This window comes from Microtus ochrogaster, chromosome 4 (genome assembly GCF_000317375.1).
Source record: "Microtus ochrogaster isolate Prairie Vole_2 chromosome 4, MicOch1.0, whole genome shotgun sequence".
Lineage (NCBI taxonomy): Eukaryota > Metazoa > Chordata > Mammalia > Rodentia > Cricetidae > Microtus > Microtus ochrogaster.
Window position 1 is genome coordinate 53,084,552 of NC_022011.1, and position 15,310 is coordinate 53,099,861.

The 15,310-nt window shown below is 51.3% G+C and overlaps 1 protein-coding gene across 1 annotated transcript in view; it reads right to left on the reverse strand.

Annotated features, from left to right (window-relative positions):
- Positions 1–15,310, reverse strand: part of Psd4 (pleckstrin and Sec7 domain containing 4) — a 36,568-nt gene that overhangs the window by 7,101 nt on the left and 14,157 nt on the right. Inside the window, exons 3-11 of the mRNA XM_005346369.3 lie at positions 7,651–8,685; positions 6,159–6,290; positions 5,816–5,924; positions 5,029–5,389; positions 2,070–2,246; positions 1,129–1,209; positions 891–1,003; positions 628–686; positions 368–457 (exon numbers count right to left, since the gene is read on the reverse strand). Coding sequence (XP_005346426.1) covers positions 368–457; positions 628–686; positions 891–1,003; positions 1,129–1,209; positions 2,070–2,246; positions 5,029–5,389; positions 5,816–5,924; positions 6,159–6,290; positions 7,651–8,574 — 2,046 coding nt within the window. The 5' untranslated portion in view covers positions 8,575–8,685. The remainder of the gene's footprint in view (positions 1–367; positions 458–627; positions 687–890; positions 1,004–1,128; positions 1,210–2,069; positions 2,247–5,028; positions 5,390–5,815; positions 5,925–6,158; positions 6,291–7,650; positions 8,686–15,310) is intronic.

A 15,310-nucleotide genomic window follows, 5' to 3' on the forward strand; every position in this document is an offset into this window, starting at 1 on the left:
CTGTCCTGGAACTAGCACTTGTAGACCAGGCTGGTCTCGAACTCACAGAGATCCACCTGCCTCTGCCTCCCGAGTGCTGGGATTAAAAGGCGTGCGCCATCACCGCCCGGCTGTGTTTAGTATTCTTAGGCATGGCCAAACTATTCTCCAATATGGCTGCTGCGTTTTACAATCCCACTGGCAATGGATGAACATTTGACTTTCTTATAACACTGCTAACATTAATTGTTCTCTAGTATCCATTTATGCTGGGACATAAGGACCTTTTATCCAAGCCATGTCTGAGCTCTACTTTCCTCTTGGACCTAGAGTTCCAGGCTGCAGACAGAGAAGACAGGGAGGGTCCTGGCCTTGGAAGGAGCCTTACCTTCAGCAGCTCCTTGGGGAAGTTCCTGCCGTCCTGCAGCCCGCTCAGGTTGTTTATGAATTCCTGGCAGCTCATGCTTTTTCCAATGTTCTGTGGCCACGGAGAAGAGGGAGAGTTTGAACATTCCACCCTGATAAATAGACCCTAGGTGGCCACTGGGGGAACTCCAGGGCCCTGTGCGGGCATATTCCCAGCCTCTCGTCCGTTTTTCCTTCCTCACCATGCCATAGCCCCCTTCTAGGTGTTCTCCCGCTCCTTACCTGTCCATGCAGGTCTGTGTTAAGGAGCATGACGGCGCAGGTCAAGGTGTGTATAGAATCTGTTCCCAAGGGAAGCAAGTACAGAGCTCATTGGAATCCGGACTTCTGTGGCTTCTGCCCACACTAAGAGTGACTCCCTCCATTTCTCCATAGCCCCAACACACTCCCAGAAGCTGTTGCCCAACGAACCCCAAGTAAACACAGGCTATTTTGATGCCACCCCCAAAGTCCTTCTGCCCCACCCTTGGCCCCACCCTCCATACCTACTGAGGGGAAGGCTCCAGGATTGCAGTAATGGAAGCGTTTGGAAAACTGGTAGAGAATCCGTTCCCGTTCCTGAGTCTCTCCACTGAGCACCAGGGCCTGGAGGAACCCCCTGCCCAGGAAAACCAGGATTAAGCAGAGCCCATCCCCCCAGGAGCTTGGGACCACTGCCCTGCAGCTGTCCCTAACCACCCCCACACCCAAGTCCTGTCTCCTCAAAGGGCCAGAAGGCCTTACCGGAGGGCTCGGTCCAGGTTCTGTCCTTCAAACTGGAAGAAGGATAGGTACGCCTCGGCCACAGCCCTGCTGAAGTCATTGCTGTAGAGGGCAATGGAAATAAAGATGGCGTGGGGGATCTGGTGCGGGAGAATTGTCTGTATTCTGTCAATCATGTTTTAAATAAATGCTGATTGGCCAGGCAGGAAATATAGGCGGGTCAACCAGAGAGGAAGTAGAGGTGGGGCGATGAGAACAGGAGAATTCTGGGAAGGAGAAAGCCCATTCTTCCCAGTTCTGCCCAGACCACCGAAGAAGCAGGAGGTGACCCTGCCTGCCCCGCTGAGAAAGGTACTGAGCCATGTGGCTAACATAGATAAGGGTAATGGGTTAATATAAGTGACAAGAGCTAATAAGAAGCCCGAGCTAATGGGCCAATCAGTTTATCACTAATGCAGACTCTCTGTGTAACTTCTTTGGGGCTTACCGGCTATGGGAACTGGACAGGACAGAGACCCCAACAAAGCAGGCCCTCATGTTACAGGGATCAGGCTGAGCTGCAGGTACAGAGGGGACCAAGGGTGGCAAGAGCTAAATGAGAGAAAGGTATTAACCAGGCTAGGTGTCAGGTCCCAAGAAAGTAGTCAGTGGCTAGCCTGACCCTGCTACTTGGATCAGTGTTGGCAACAGGCCATGTGGGGTCTGGGACGGATAGGGGGAGGAGTCAGGAGTTTCAAGTGAAACTGAGAAGAAGCAGAGCTGGCCAAGAATGGGGGTGGGGAGGAGCCAGGATGGAGATAAAGGGATGAGAGGTAGTGATGGTAGTGTCAAGGCTGGGGGCGGGGGCGTAAACACAGGGGCTATTGGTCAGGGAAGGGGAAGAGAGAGATGGTCAGTGGAGGAAGCCTATGGGTAGCTCCCTCCTGTTACTGCCTTACCCTTGTGTCTCAAAAGCTCCTTACTTCTTGCGTAGGTGGGCAGCCACTTCAGACTTCCGGAAACCATCCAGCTGATAGAGACGCAAGGCTAGGTCCCAGGCCTCCTTGTCATTTTTGATGTTATTAGCCAACTTGGCTCCAGATGATGGCTTCCAGCCTTTCTCTGGAGATTGAGCTTGGGGCATGGGGCTCTCAGGAAGCCTAGAAAAATCCATTGGTGTCCTCAGACTCACACTTGTGCAGACACGCGTGTTAAGTGTCCTCCAAGGACATAGGAAGGAGTGGCCAGAGCTCAGGGTTAGAACTATGACGCCTGGGCCTTGAACGGTGGGGTCTGGAGAGGTTGAACCCAGGTCCTCAGCATGAAGAGACTGGGTCAAAGTTGGGCTTGGGCATGGCTGGGCTGGACAAGGAGATCTTGGAGAAGAGGTAGTGAAACAAGACCCAGGGGATTAGAGCCAAGCTGGTGCCACACTTGCCCAGGTTAAGCCACAAAGGTATCTCAAGCTTATCTCATCTTGAGTGGTAGGTCCTTTAAGGACCTCAGTGGTGTGTTGAGGTAGTGTCCTGACTAATTTTATATCAACTTGACCCAAACTAGAGTCATCTGAAAGGAGGGAGCCTCAGCGGATAAAATGCCTCCGTAAGATCAGTTGCAAGGCATTTTCTTAATCAGTGATTGATGGGGGAGGGCCCACCACCATGATGGGTGGTGCCATCCCTGGGCTGGTGGTCCTGGGTTCTGTAAGAAAACAGGCTGAACAAAGCCACGGAAGCAAGCCAGTAAGCAGCTCCCCTCCTCGGCATCAGCTCCTGCCTCCAGGATCCTGCCCTGTTTGGGTTCCTGTTCTGACGTCCTTCGTGATGAATATAGTGCTGTGGAAGTGTGGGCCGAATCAACCCCTTCCTCCCCAGGTTTCTTTGGTCATGGTGTTTCTTCGCAGCACTAGGAGCCCTCCCTGACAGGTAGGATTACTTCCCTATCTGCAGCCATCCTCACGCCTCTATGCCCCAGCCTGAGCCCCATACCCAACTCTAGAGCCCCGGTGGACGTAAGGTATGAGGATCATGTTGAGAACAGGGAGTCTGGCTTTAGGAATGGCAAAAAACTGGAGGAGTCAGAGGAGGTTTCTGAGGTACCCCTTCCCTGCCTGACAGCTTTTACCATATAAATGGCTGGAGACCTGTAGAATAGGCATAAACAGACCCAGACAAGTCACATCATAGAGAACACCTGAAACTAAGATTCTCAATCCCAGCCCTGTCTCATGCCTGTTCCCCTGAAACCTTATAACCAGATGTCTGGTGTTTGGGCATTTACATATTCATTATCTGGATTTCCAGCTATGGAGAAGAACAGGTAGAGCTAACCTGGAAACGTCACTGAGACATGGCTGATCACTGGAATCCACCCAGCAGCCTCCTCCACACCAACGTGCGGGTCAGTGGGTGGGAGCTTTGCTGGTAACTCCCTGCTTCCTAAGCCTCCTCAACGTTCCACCCCTCGGTAATAAATATAACATAAATACATCCAGAGCATAAATACAACAGAGAGTCACCGAAAGGTGGAATTCAAAACACCGGGATTTCATGAAGCCCATGAAAGCAGCGCTAGAAGTCTGTGGGAGTCAAAAGGAAAACCAGCGACGGTGGGGAGGGGCAACCCCACTGAGCCGCTGAAGATGAAGAAGTAAGAATAGCTAGGCACTCGTCACATCTAGAGAGGATGACCTGGATAACCTAGTCAAGGAAGTCCCAAAATATGATTTAACAAGCAACTTTGTCAATAGTATTCTTGTTAAGACTCAATAGGAAGGCGTGTTGGGGGAAACACTTCATATTGTGGAATTGTGTACTTTAAATCAGCAAATCATATGCTATATGAGTTATAGCTCTATAAAGCTATAGTTTAAAAACGTCTTCATGTTCTTACTATGAAAAGTCAAGTATAAAAGAGTGAGGCCAGGGAAATCAGAATTCCTACTGTTAAACAGGATACTAATTTTATTTATACTGTATCTGGTGTCATCTACCCAGGTAAAGTCCAAGTTATTCCTGTTTTTTCCTTCATTTTCTCTGGAAGGTTGTCATTTTAGGTGAACTGTCTTGCTTTGGCCTGGGGTGGAATTTGCTTTCATCTTTGGTACAATGAACCCCCTTTTTCAGATTTCAAGTCTTCCATGGCCAAGCGGCTCCAGGGCAACAAGGCTTCCAGATTCACACACACACAAAAGGATGGTTTTTTGATTGTGACACCAACTGACAATTCTACTGCTACCACCCAAGGGTCCTGAAAGAGGAGCAGGGTCCACCCTGTAGTTGCCACACTATTGGGTTCATGGTCTGAGCCTCAACTGGCTTCTGTTAGTCTCTTTAACATGGCCCCTATTTAGTAATCCAGAAGAAAACTCTTTTCCTATCTAGACTCAGAGGGGCTGAATGCCTAGAAGCAGCGTGCTGGGGCAGGGAGTCACCTCAGTAGGCTTCTTTGTGGACTTGTTCCTACCTATGGCTGCAGTTCTGAAGCTACACAATTCCTGCTGTGGGCTCCAAGATCTAGTCTACCAGTCCCAATCCAGAGTTCCCTTGCTGAGATCCAGGCAGAACCTGGAGCAGACACGTTAGTGAAGTTCCCCCATTAACACCAACTTCACAAACAGCCTTTAATCCCTACTCACTAGTTCGTACCCACAATTTTCCAAGCCTTTACAGGACTTCAGTCAGGGTCTCCAGACTACCTCCCTTCATCCCTTCCTGGTATCTGGCTGGGGACACTAATGATTCTGCTTCTGTATGTTTAAGTCTTGACTCTCTGTAACTCTCTGCTTTTAAACATTCCAGGCTTCTGAAAGTGTGCTCATGTAATCTGATATAATCCATAGACTGAAGTAAGCATTAGCACATTCAATTCAAAGTGCATTTCTCATGCTACACTCAAACCAGGGCATTCTTATCACAAGACAAGGAAGGGCCTGAGACTCACCCTTCTGTAGAAGTCAAGCAAACATGGTTGCAGGCAGCTGAAGCATCCTCAGTCCTGGCTGGATCTTCACACTCTGCCTCCTGCCTTAGGTTTGGGGTTTCCTCTGTCTCCTCTATCTTCAGGGAACTTAACTCGGATTCATCCTCCTCCAGGAGCAAAGAGGGTGAAGCATCTTGTGGCCACTCGGAGTTATGGAGCTGGACTTGTGGATTGTCCTCCCGGGAAGCCATGGGGCAGGGCCTGGGGTCAGGGCCTCTGCCCTTGGATTCTGGGCAGCTGGGCTCCAGTGAAGAGGCTTGGCTCCCCCAATGGGCCAAAGTGCAGGGTATGGGCTCCTGAAAGCAGCCATCATCCTTCTTACCTGAGGAACGGCAGGAATGAGCATGCTCAGGGCTGGAGGCAGGAGAACAGCTAGCCGCTGCCTCCAGACCTCCTTCCCTTGGGTACCTCCCTGGAACTGGGCAGGATGTCCCATTTTACTGCAGACAGTGATCTCTCTCTGTCTATCTGGTGGCAGCTCTCAGGACTCCAGCCCCCAGACACCTCAGGATTCAGGACTTTTGCTGGGCCAGTAAGATCCAGACAAGAGAAATTCTGTGTCTTGTGTACAGCCCTTCATTCTATCAGTATTGGAAAGCTCATTTTATTTATGAAGGCATAGAAGAGTTCATCTTAAGTATGTCTGGCTCCAACATGGTGCAATGAGTCCAACAAGGACCTTGTCTCCACTCTGAATTCCAAAGCACCCCCACCTCTCAGTTTCCCAGATCCCCACACTGGATCTCACCTCTGTTCTGGGAGATAAGAGGTTCCTGGGGCCAGGAAGGATCTTCTACCTGCTGGTACTTAAATACAGGTGGAGCCAGATCCGAGAGGCTCTGGGGTGTCTGTGAGCCCTGGGAGTCAAGGGAAATGAATAGAGAAGAATGGGAAGAGCTGGAATGAACGAGGTCAAGACTGCATGGAAGCCCCTCCCTTCTCCCAAAGCCCATGGACAACAGTCTGGGTTCTCAGTTCAGAAGAGGAACTGTGGATGGGGAGAGGCACCATGCCATAGGAGCCCTGGAAAGCAGTGCAGCGAGGGTTCTTCACCAATGGAGAAGGTAAGGCACACAGGGGAAGAGACTTACCCAAGGCTGCGTAGGACACGTGGTGATGGCAGGTCTAGGGTCAAATCCAAAGTTATCTGATTGCTGGATCAATTTGTGGTTCGCGGAAGGTGCCTTAGGTGAGCCAGGGCTAAGGCCATCTTCCAGAGAAGTCTGAAAGAAGGAACATTCGATTTGCCCACAAAATTGTTCCAGGCCCTTCCCCATTCCCTCTAAGACCTTTCCTCCTCATAGGTTGCTTAGATGGCTCCACGTGTGGCTGTTCCCACCCCAGATGAGGTGTGTCATAGGAAGGATGATGGCCAGCCCCACCAGGGCAGGGTTCCCAGGCTTCCCACTAAAGACTTAGAGCCTTGGAAGGAGGTCCTGGGATGAGGCATTGCCAAAAGACTGCAGGCCTCTGATCGCCACCGTTCTTTGGGAGTGGAGAGATTAGGTTACAGCCTTCTCTGCCATCTTAAGTTCCCCTTATCTATAAAGCAGAGAATTCTGGGAAAACTGTCCCCTGCTGGCCTCCTATAGCTTGTGACAAACCCTGATTGAAATCAAGGCTCCTATGTCATTGTCACAAGGGCCTGATCTACTGACCCTGCCTAACAGGAAAATGAAGGCTTCTGAGCTTGAGTAACAAGAAAATCTCTCAAAAGAGAGGACAAGTCTCCTGACATAGACAGCTCTCTGTTTGGGGACAAAAGTCTTCTTAGACAGCTCCGTGACAGCTAGAGATGTTTGGGAGGTAGGAGGGAGGATCCCAGAAAGGCTTGGGACACCATGAAGGGAGGTGTTGTCTGTTCTCTAAGCCAGTCATCTAGACTTAGCTCCTTGAAGCCGGTAACATGGAGACTCCTTGGAGTTAACAGCTTCTGTGTTCCAAGCGACATTATTGTACTGATAAAATCTCTCATTATTCTGAAGTCTACATGAGTTGATCTTTGTGTGTGAGAGGGTGTATGTGTGTCTGTGTCTATGTGTCTGTGTATCTGCGTTGTACAGAGAGACATATTTCTATGTGCTCTGTGTATCTCTCTCTCTCTCTCTCTCTCTCTCTCTCTCTCTCTCTCTCTCTCTCTCTCTCTCTCTGAGTGGTGCTTTCAGGTGAGCATGCCCAACATGCAGAAGACAGAGGTTGATACTAGTGTCCTCCTCTGTTGCATTCTACTTTATTTTTAGACAGAGTATCTCTTATTAAACCTGGGGCTTGCCATTTTGGCTAGGCCAGCTGGCCTTTGAGATCCTGGGATCCCCCTGCCTCCACACTCTTCCCTCCAGTTCTGGGTTATAGGTATAGGTGTGCATTGCCACACCCAGCTTTTACATAGGTTCTCAGGTCCATGAACTTTACCACTGAGCTGTCTCCCCAACTGCGTCCACAAGAGTCAGTTTGAAGTTCTCTCACCCTAGAGCTCCCCAAACTCTACCTTCTGAACAGTATCCTAGCCTTGTGCCCCTTGAAGAAGGCCCTCCTTGCCATGTCCCCAGCACAGCCCTCAGCTGGCTTCCTCAGCCAACTTACCTCACGCTCCAGACCAGGAGGTACTGTGGGAGTCCCTTCAGTGGACCCTAAGGCCAAGCAGGGGTGCAGCTTATAGGAAGGCACAGGGAATGGAGGGGTGGCACACCCACCATGATCAGCAGAGTTGCTTCCCAAATCCAGCTCACTTTCTGGCCTCCAGAGCCCTGTGCCTTCTTGGAGTGAAGAATCCAGGGCCTGAGGGCTATGAGACTTCATCTCTGGGTGGGAATCTGGGTACCCCCAGGAAAAGCATTCTCCTTCCGTACTGGTGTCTGACTCAGGGCTCTCCAGAAAGAGGGGATTGTCAAAGAAGATGCTGTCCTCCTCAGCACCCCACTCTGGGGAGGAGCCTGGCATCTGCCCCCTTGGCCAGGCCTGATTCTCCTCCTCAGGCTCACCGCCGTCATCTCCAGAGTCTTCATCCTCCTTGGGCAGGCTGGGGCTCAGGCCCACATCCTCAAGGAAGTCCTTAGAAGGTGGGGGGATGCAGCACCTCAGTTCTGCTTTGAGTCCCTCTGTTTTCTCCAGCTCCTCCTCCAAGTCCAGGACACACATCTGGGCCTGCAGGATGCCAGCCCAGAACACCACCTGTGCGGATGAGCTCTGGTTCTGCTGCGGCCTCTCCAAAGAGCAGCTGTCCCCCCTTGGCTGTGGCGATGCTGGTGTCTGCCTGGCCTCCCCCTGGAAAGAGTAACTTCCCAGGCGAGTAGGCTCCGCATCAGAGCTACCGAGATGAGCATCATGCCTGGTGGATTCTGGGGGGTCAAAGGGCCAGGAGTGTTCCCGGCAAGGCTCGGAAGGGCATGGATGGCTACGTATTTCATTTGGACATGTCCCTGGGTAGGGCTGTAGGTTGTCTTCCAGGCGGATGTTGAGAAATTCCCTGGGCCTGGGGTGGTCTGAGGGTCTATTGTCACCCATCATCCAGAGAGCAAAAGCTGAGACGAAGCCCTTGGCAGTGTCTGTTTTCACAATCCCATTTCATGAATTAGTAGGCGCACAAGCCACGGTGCGAACTGGAAACCCACATCCAGCCTGTAAATGCCCAAAGGGAGCATAGATTAGAGACCTGTGTCCAAAGTGCTAGACACGTTCAGAACCCATGTCCGGGGCATCTGCTAAGGGACACTGCCCTCTCTGCCCTTCCATGGGAAAGGGGGTACCAGACATGCCCTGTGACCTCACAACTTCAAACTGGCATCAGAATGGCGCTTATTCTAAAGACACCCATCTCTTGGTTGAAGAGGTCCTCAGCACGAAAAGAATACAAGGTCAGCTCAGGTCTTTCTCTTGGGAGCTGGATCAGAGAAGGCAGAGATGGGTAGGTGGGGTAGAAACGGCTAGAACACCTCAGGGCACCAAGAGAGCAGAAGAAAGCCAAAAAGACTTGGAAGCCAGAGTGAGCATGAGTCAGACATAGGCTATAGCAAGCGGCAAGGAGCAGCCGGCCCCAAGCCAGCAAAGCCACGCCTGCCTACCTTCTCAGAGTACGGGTTCTGTTTGTGAGCCTGCGCCATGGACAAGGCTAGCTCCTTGGCAGCTTCCTAATGTGCTGTGTGAAGCTTAAGGCAGAAGCAGCTAAGGGGTTCCTTACTCACTCAGCTCCTCTGCTCCCACCAAGGAGCACAGCACTTGTTTCCTAAAGGGGAGAGTCTCAACTTCCAGAGAGGGTGAGCCCAGAAAGCAACGGCCATGTGTGCCTCAGGCTTCAAATGAGAAGGGAGTTTTCTGGTACATTGCTCCCTCTCGCAGTTGAGGTGGGCCCCTCAGCAGATCCCCAAAGGAACATCAGGAATGTCGTCGCTGAGAAGGAGTCTCCACCAGTGTGAGATGCACGGCTACATGGCTTCCAGAGTGGCCCCATCCCTCTTAGTGACAGGCTTGTTTTAATCCACTGGATGCTGAAACTCACAATTTGGGACCTGCTTCCCTCTTGTGTTGTCCCCAGGAAGTGCAGATCTAAGTACACAGATGTGTGATGTGTGTTTCCAGTGTTAAACACCCCTCTCCCCCACCCCCGCTGGCTTCATCAAATGTTTCTTTAATTTCCTTCTGTCTTACTTTCTTCAAACATAATTCCTTCTGTCTTACTTTCTTCAAACACAATTCTATCTCAAAAGACTGGAGGTGTGCCTGAAAACTGTGGTGCACGTAGGGGAACAGAAAATAAAGGAACACGTGAGAGGCGTTCCCAATCTCCAGCCATCGCTGACTCCCATACACCCAGGAATTACAGCCCCTTCTAAGCACTCAGTTAGCTGTGCCTTTGCTCGCTGCAATCCATCCATGTAACCTGACACCTTGGAAGACACACCTGCTTCCTCCCCATCACACAAACAAGGAAGCCACAGCCCGAACCTGGCTTAACAACCTACAAATGGAATGGGAGTCCCAGCTCTGACTTCAGACCCCCTTGCCCTTCACCCCATGATTTCCACAGTCCCCTCTCTACTGAAGGAACCTCTCTCCTTGTGTCACAGGGGGTTGTGGCCGGGCTGGCTTCTGCTAACACCATCCCCTTGGAGTCTTTCCAGGCTTCAAACCTCAAACTGTGTTCCTAGCTCAGGCAGGTGGTAAAGAGGGGTGGGGGAGGTCTTACCTGTTGTGTAGTGCCCGAGAATACAGAAGCAACCCATGGGGGGACAGTTCAGTTCCTCCATGGCAAGCAGCAGAAAGTGTGGGGATGAAGGAAGGACAACAGGTCCTGGAGATACCCTTCCTTGCTACTGAGAGTGAGTGGATGGATCTAGAAGGTTAGCCCTGTGACTGAGGGTCATTTAAGGAGGGCCCACTTATAGAGAGTCCCACCTCAGAGGGAAGCTGCCATCACTGTCAACCCAGGCTTGGCCTGCTCTTAGACATTCAACAGGTGGTACATCTTCATGGTGGGGTTGCTAAATTAGGCAGATAAACACGTAAGGGATGTGGGCAAGAGATGAGCATTTATCATGTACAAAGCCCTGGGTTCATACCCAATAACGATTTTAAAAGAATGAAAAACAAAACCAAACCAAATTCCAGCACTCCCAGTATCAGTGACATGCTTGAAACACCCTACGACATTATCCGACAGTCACATTTAACTGAGCAGTCTGTGTTTTATCTGGCACCTAAACGCCACGGGAGAAGGTGCAGTCGATGTTACCTCGCCCCTACAAAAGGACCTAGTTATCCAGCTGTACAGCCAGGAGCTCATCTCTCACCAGGCTTCCCATGAATGAGGCAAACCCAAAGACCCACTTCTCTCTAGCGAGGAAGCCAAGATTTGGGGAGGTCCACAGTTTTCTAGGTGGCTCAGCAAACCAGTGAAGGAGCTGGGGTCCGGACCCAGGTGTAGGGTTCCCCTAAGCCACACTTGCTTCCTACCCACAAGTCAGTGAGCTTCTTCCTTTCTCTAGCTTTTAGGTCTTCCTACCAGAATGGATGAGTCGGATGACCGGCAGGGTGTAGTCCCTAGCGGTCACCTGGGTGAAAACTGAGACCAGTGCCCTCCCTTCTCCGCCATGAGAAACAAGAGAGCAGAGTACATGCATACCTTAGGCAAGCTTCTAGAATTTTCTTGACTTTTCCCACTTCCCAAGTTCAGTGAAATCCCCCCACCCCCGCCCATCTTTCTTACGTGTATTAGTTTATATTTTGTATTTGCGTGTAAGGGCAGCATGGAGGAATCATTTCTCTCCTTCTTCATATGGATTCCCGTGATCGTACTCTGCTCCTTGGGCTTGGTGGCAAGCTCCTTTGCTGACTAAACTCTTTGGCCAGACCAGTAAAATCTCTTTCAAAATCTCTCATTTCAGCAAGGCAAAGATTTGGCAGTAAAAGGCTATGCCTCCTAAACTAGGTTCTGTTGACTCTGAATAAATAAAGTGGCCCTTCAATTTCCGGAGTGCTGGGATTCCTCCAGAAGTTTAAGGACACATTCTGCGAGGTGCAGGAAAAGCCTTCGAGTTCCAGAAGCTAATGTGAGGAGTGACCAGGCAGTGAGGTAGGAAAGGGAGCCGCGCTGCTGCACTGTGTGCCTTCTGCCTCAGTCTTGAGCTCCGCATTTCGGGTGATTTTCACTAGGAGGGTATTTTTTCAGGAAAGATATTGCTAAGCTGGACATAGAGATGGTGGGAGGCAAGTGACACACGGGGACCAGGAGGTCAGTCCCTCTTACTCTACCCTAGAGCTTCAAGGATTTTTTTTTTCTTTTGGTTTTGTCACAACAGGGTCCTCTTATGTACCACCTCTGGTTGGCTTTAAACTCATGGGTGATACTAACACCCCTGCCTCATGAATTCTAGACTTTCAGGGGTGCTCTGGAACACCTGGTATATACGGTGTTGGGGACCAAACCCAGGGCTTTGTGTACGTTAGGTAAAGACTACCAACTGAGCAACATCCACATCCCATAAATTTTTTTTTTTTTTTGGTTTTTGGAGGGAACAGAGGACACCTGGATTTTACTTTTTTTTTTTTTAACAATGGATTTACTTTTTACTCTTGGCTTACAGATTTAGGTTTCTGTTCTAGCTTAAGAATGGAACCTGCCTTTAATCCCAGCAGTTGGGAGGCAGAAGCAGACGGAGCTCTGTGAGTTTGAGGCAAGCCTGGCCTACAGAGCTAGCTCCAGGACGGCCAGGGCTACATAAAGAAACCCTGTCTTGAACAAACAAACAAGAGAAAGAACGAGAGAGATCGAGTATGGAGACAGTCATTCCTGAGGAGGAAGGGTGACCACCTGGATCAGGGTGACAGTGGAGAATCTGATGAAGAGGCTCACAGACTATAATCACATCCTAAATCTACAACTGCCTGACCCTGTGACAGGGAGACTTCACCTGCTCCCTTATCTGAAGAATAAGGAAACTGGACAGGAAGGCCACCCAGCAGGTTTGCCGTGCAATGGGACTAATCTGAGCGCTGACGCTAGGTCCAGGCCTCAGAAGATGAGCAAGGAATTGTCACGTCTCTGCAGCTGCCATTCACCCAGAGAAGCAAAAGTAAGCGAAACACACACGCACGCATGCACGCAAGCACACACACACCTCCTTGTCAGGTTCATCTAGATACACATATTGTCAGCTCTTGGCCTGCTGAAGGAGACAGCCCTCAGACCTCTCTGTCTGGAATATGACACCTCCCTATACACACACACATACACATGTGTGCACACACACACAGACACACACATTATAATTTAAGCTAACAAACTTAGTAAGTTAGTCTGCTTCCTTCCTTTGACCCCATAACAGCCCTGACCCTTCCAGAGACATGGGAGGTGAGCTGTCAAGTCTGTGTAGCCCAGGCAGTGGCAGTGTCCCTGGGGGAAGGGCATCCACAACCTCCAAATCAGAAGACACCCACAGCAAATGGAGCTTCCTGGAACGGAGGGACAGGACTGGTTCCTCTGCCTGAACCTGGGCCCAGAGCACTGTGAGAACTGGTTAGGGGAGGTCCCATATCTTGCTCCCAAGGGTGCCTTCATGCAAATGTGGGGGGTAAGGGCCCCCTATAACACATGGTAAAACCAGCTCATGCTCACAAAGAGAGCAAGGGATGTGGGGTGGAGAGCTGACCTAAATCAAAGCACAGGAGCAGCTGTGGCCTCAGAAGGTGAAGGACCCCTAGGAGGTCAAAGTCAGACCTCCCCTTCCTTGGGCCTCTCATCCAGGATCGGGGTTATGCTCTCTACCAGTGGTTCCTATTCATAGCTGGAGGAAGTACTAAGATGCTCCATAGTCCCAGAGGGCTGGGGATGCACCTGCTTGGAGCCCATTCTTTCAATAGTCCTGGTCCTGATGGGACAACTGTCTCAGCCTTTTAGTAGAAAAATGACTTTAACTATGGAATTTCAGGCCCTGGAAGATGGAAGCAGCTGAGGACCAGTTCCAAGGGGCCCCAATGGGCCTACAGTGTCTCATAGAGGGACATTTTAGGGAGTGCCTCTCACACATCAGAAAAATAGTCTTGAATCAAGGCTAAACAAGTTGAGAGGGGGCTCCTTCTTCTAACTCCAGCCTTTTTGGGTGGGGCTGGAGTATAGGGCGGAGCAGGGAGCACCTTAAGGGCCTAAGCCCTGACACCATTTGTACCGTGGCCACACCCAGAATCGCTCCCGCACCCTCCTGAGTCCCCAGACTTCTAAGGTCTACAGTCAAGACCAGTTGGGACCTCAACCACAGGAGCCATGAAGACTTAAGGCAGGTAGCCTTGCCTCTTCACCTTAAAAGTTTCTAGAGGTCCCAGGGAAAGGAGGGAGGACGTCAGAGAAGGGCCAGATTGAGAGTTAGACAGAGGATAGATAGCGTGGTGGTGGTGGTGGTGGGGGGGGGGGACGGACGGACGGGAAGGCAAGGGTCCCGTGAGGTCAGGCTCGTATCTGATATCCAAGTAGTGACTGATCAAGCCCAGAAACTTGTCTCCCTTCGGTGCACCTGTCCCTAGCCTCAACCACAAGGGCCCTCATAAAACTCTCTATTTCCTGGTCCCCTAACCCAAACAACCCCAGCTCCACCCCCGGTAAGCCCACCTAGCTCACCTTTAGGGACTAGAAGTTAGGGGCTCTCCTGGACTCCGGGAACACTTTCTGTTGCTCAGTTGCCCGCCTGCGAATGTGGTGACTGACGCTTCCGACTTCCGTTCCCCTCACCACCGTGACACACACCCCTCCCGCTCCCCAGGGCTCCCCAGCCCTCAGAACAGCTCAGTACCTCACACTTCCTGCCCACAAGACAAGGGCCTCCACTTCCGGCTTCAGCATCTCCCAGCGCCCCATACACTGTCTATGCCGCCTGCTCTTTGGAAGCTGCTACCCTGGAACACAATCCCAGAACCTGCCACTGATTGGCCTTCTCCCCACGGACGCCAGGGCCTGGGAGAAAGGGGAAGATGAGGCCTGGGCTGTGAACAGGCCCCTCCTCCTTCCTCCCTGTGGTTTTGCCGCAGGTTCTGAGTCTGCCTTAGCTAGGTCTCCTGGAAGGTTACCAATGGAAGACAGAAGGGTCTCAAGTCAAGCATTTTGTTTTTCACATATGACATTTCAGTTTTTATATGGTTATGTCCTGTGCCACTGATGATACCTGAGATATGATGTTATGTTACCAAAGCCCCCCCCCCTCCGCCCCACCGAAAAGCTCCTTCACCGCTTCTCACTCTGACCTCACAAGCATGACGGCTGCAGTCTCTGCACAGAAGCAGCTGCGCTTCAGCTTGCACAAACGGGAAGTTGCAAAGCTGGGAGTCAAACTAGGCCTTCGGAGCACACGAGCAGTTAGTCACGGCCCATTCGCAAGAGGTGAGTCCCAGACACAAGTCCCTGGGACAGGCTCGGAGGCCAGTGGGAACCGCAGTCAATGTAAACAATCCATATCTTCAGTCACAGCTCCGCCGGACTCTACCCTAGCCACAGTTCCAGCCCCCGCAAACCCATCTACCTTGCCCGGGTCCTCTTTACTGGCCTGCCCACAACAGTGGTGCTGTCCAAGGCTTCAATTACTGGCCTTGTGCGGGTGGCCTACATTGAGAGGGCCTGTCTCGGGCTCACGCAGCCTTCCTCCAGCTGTCCTCCTCTAATAGGGGGAGAGAATCCAGCGATGTTTCTGCCTGGACCCACATACTCCTCTGGGTGTGGAGAGTTAGAATTCTCTGCTCTGGGCCTGTGTGGTCCTCCACCCCC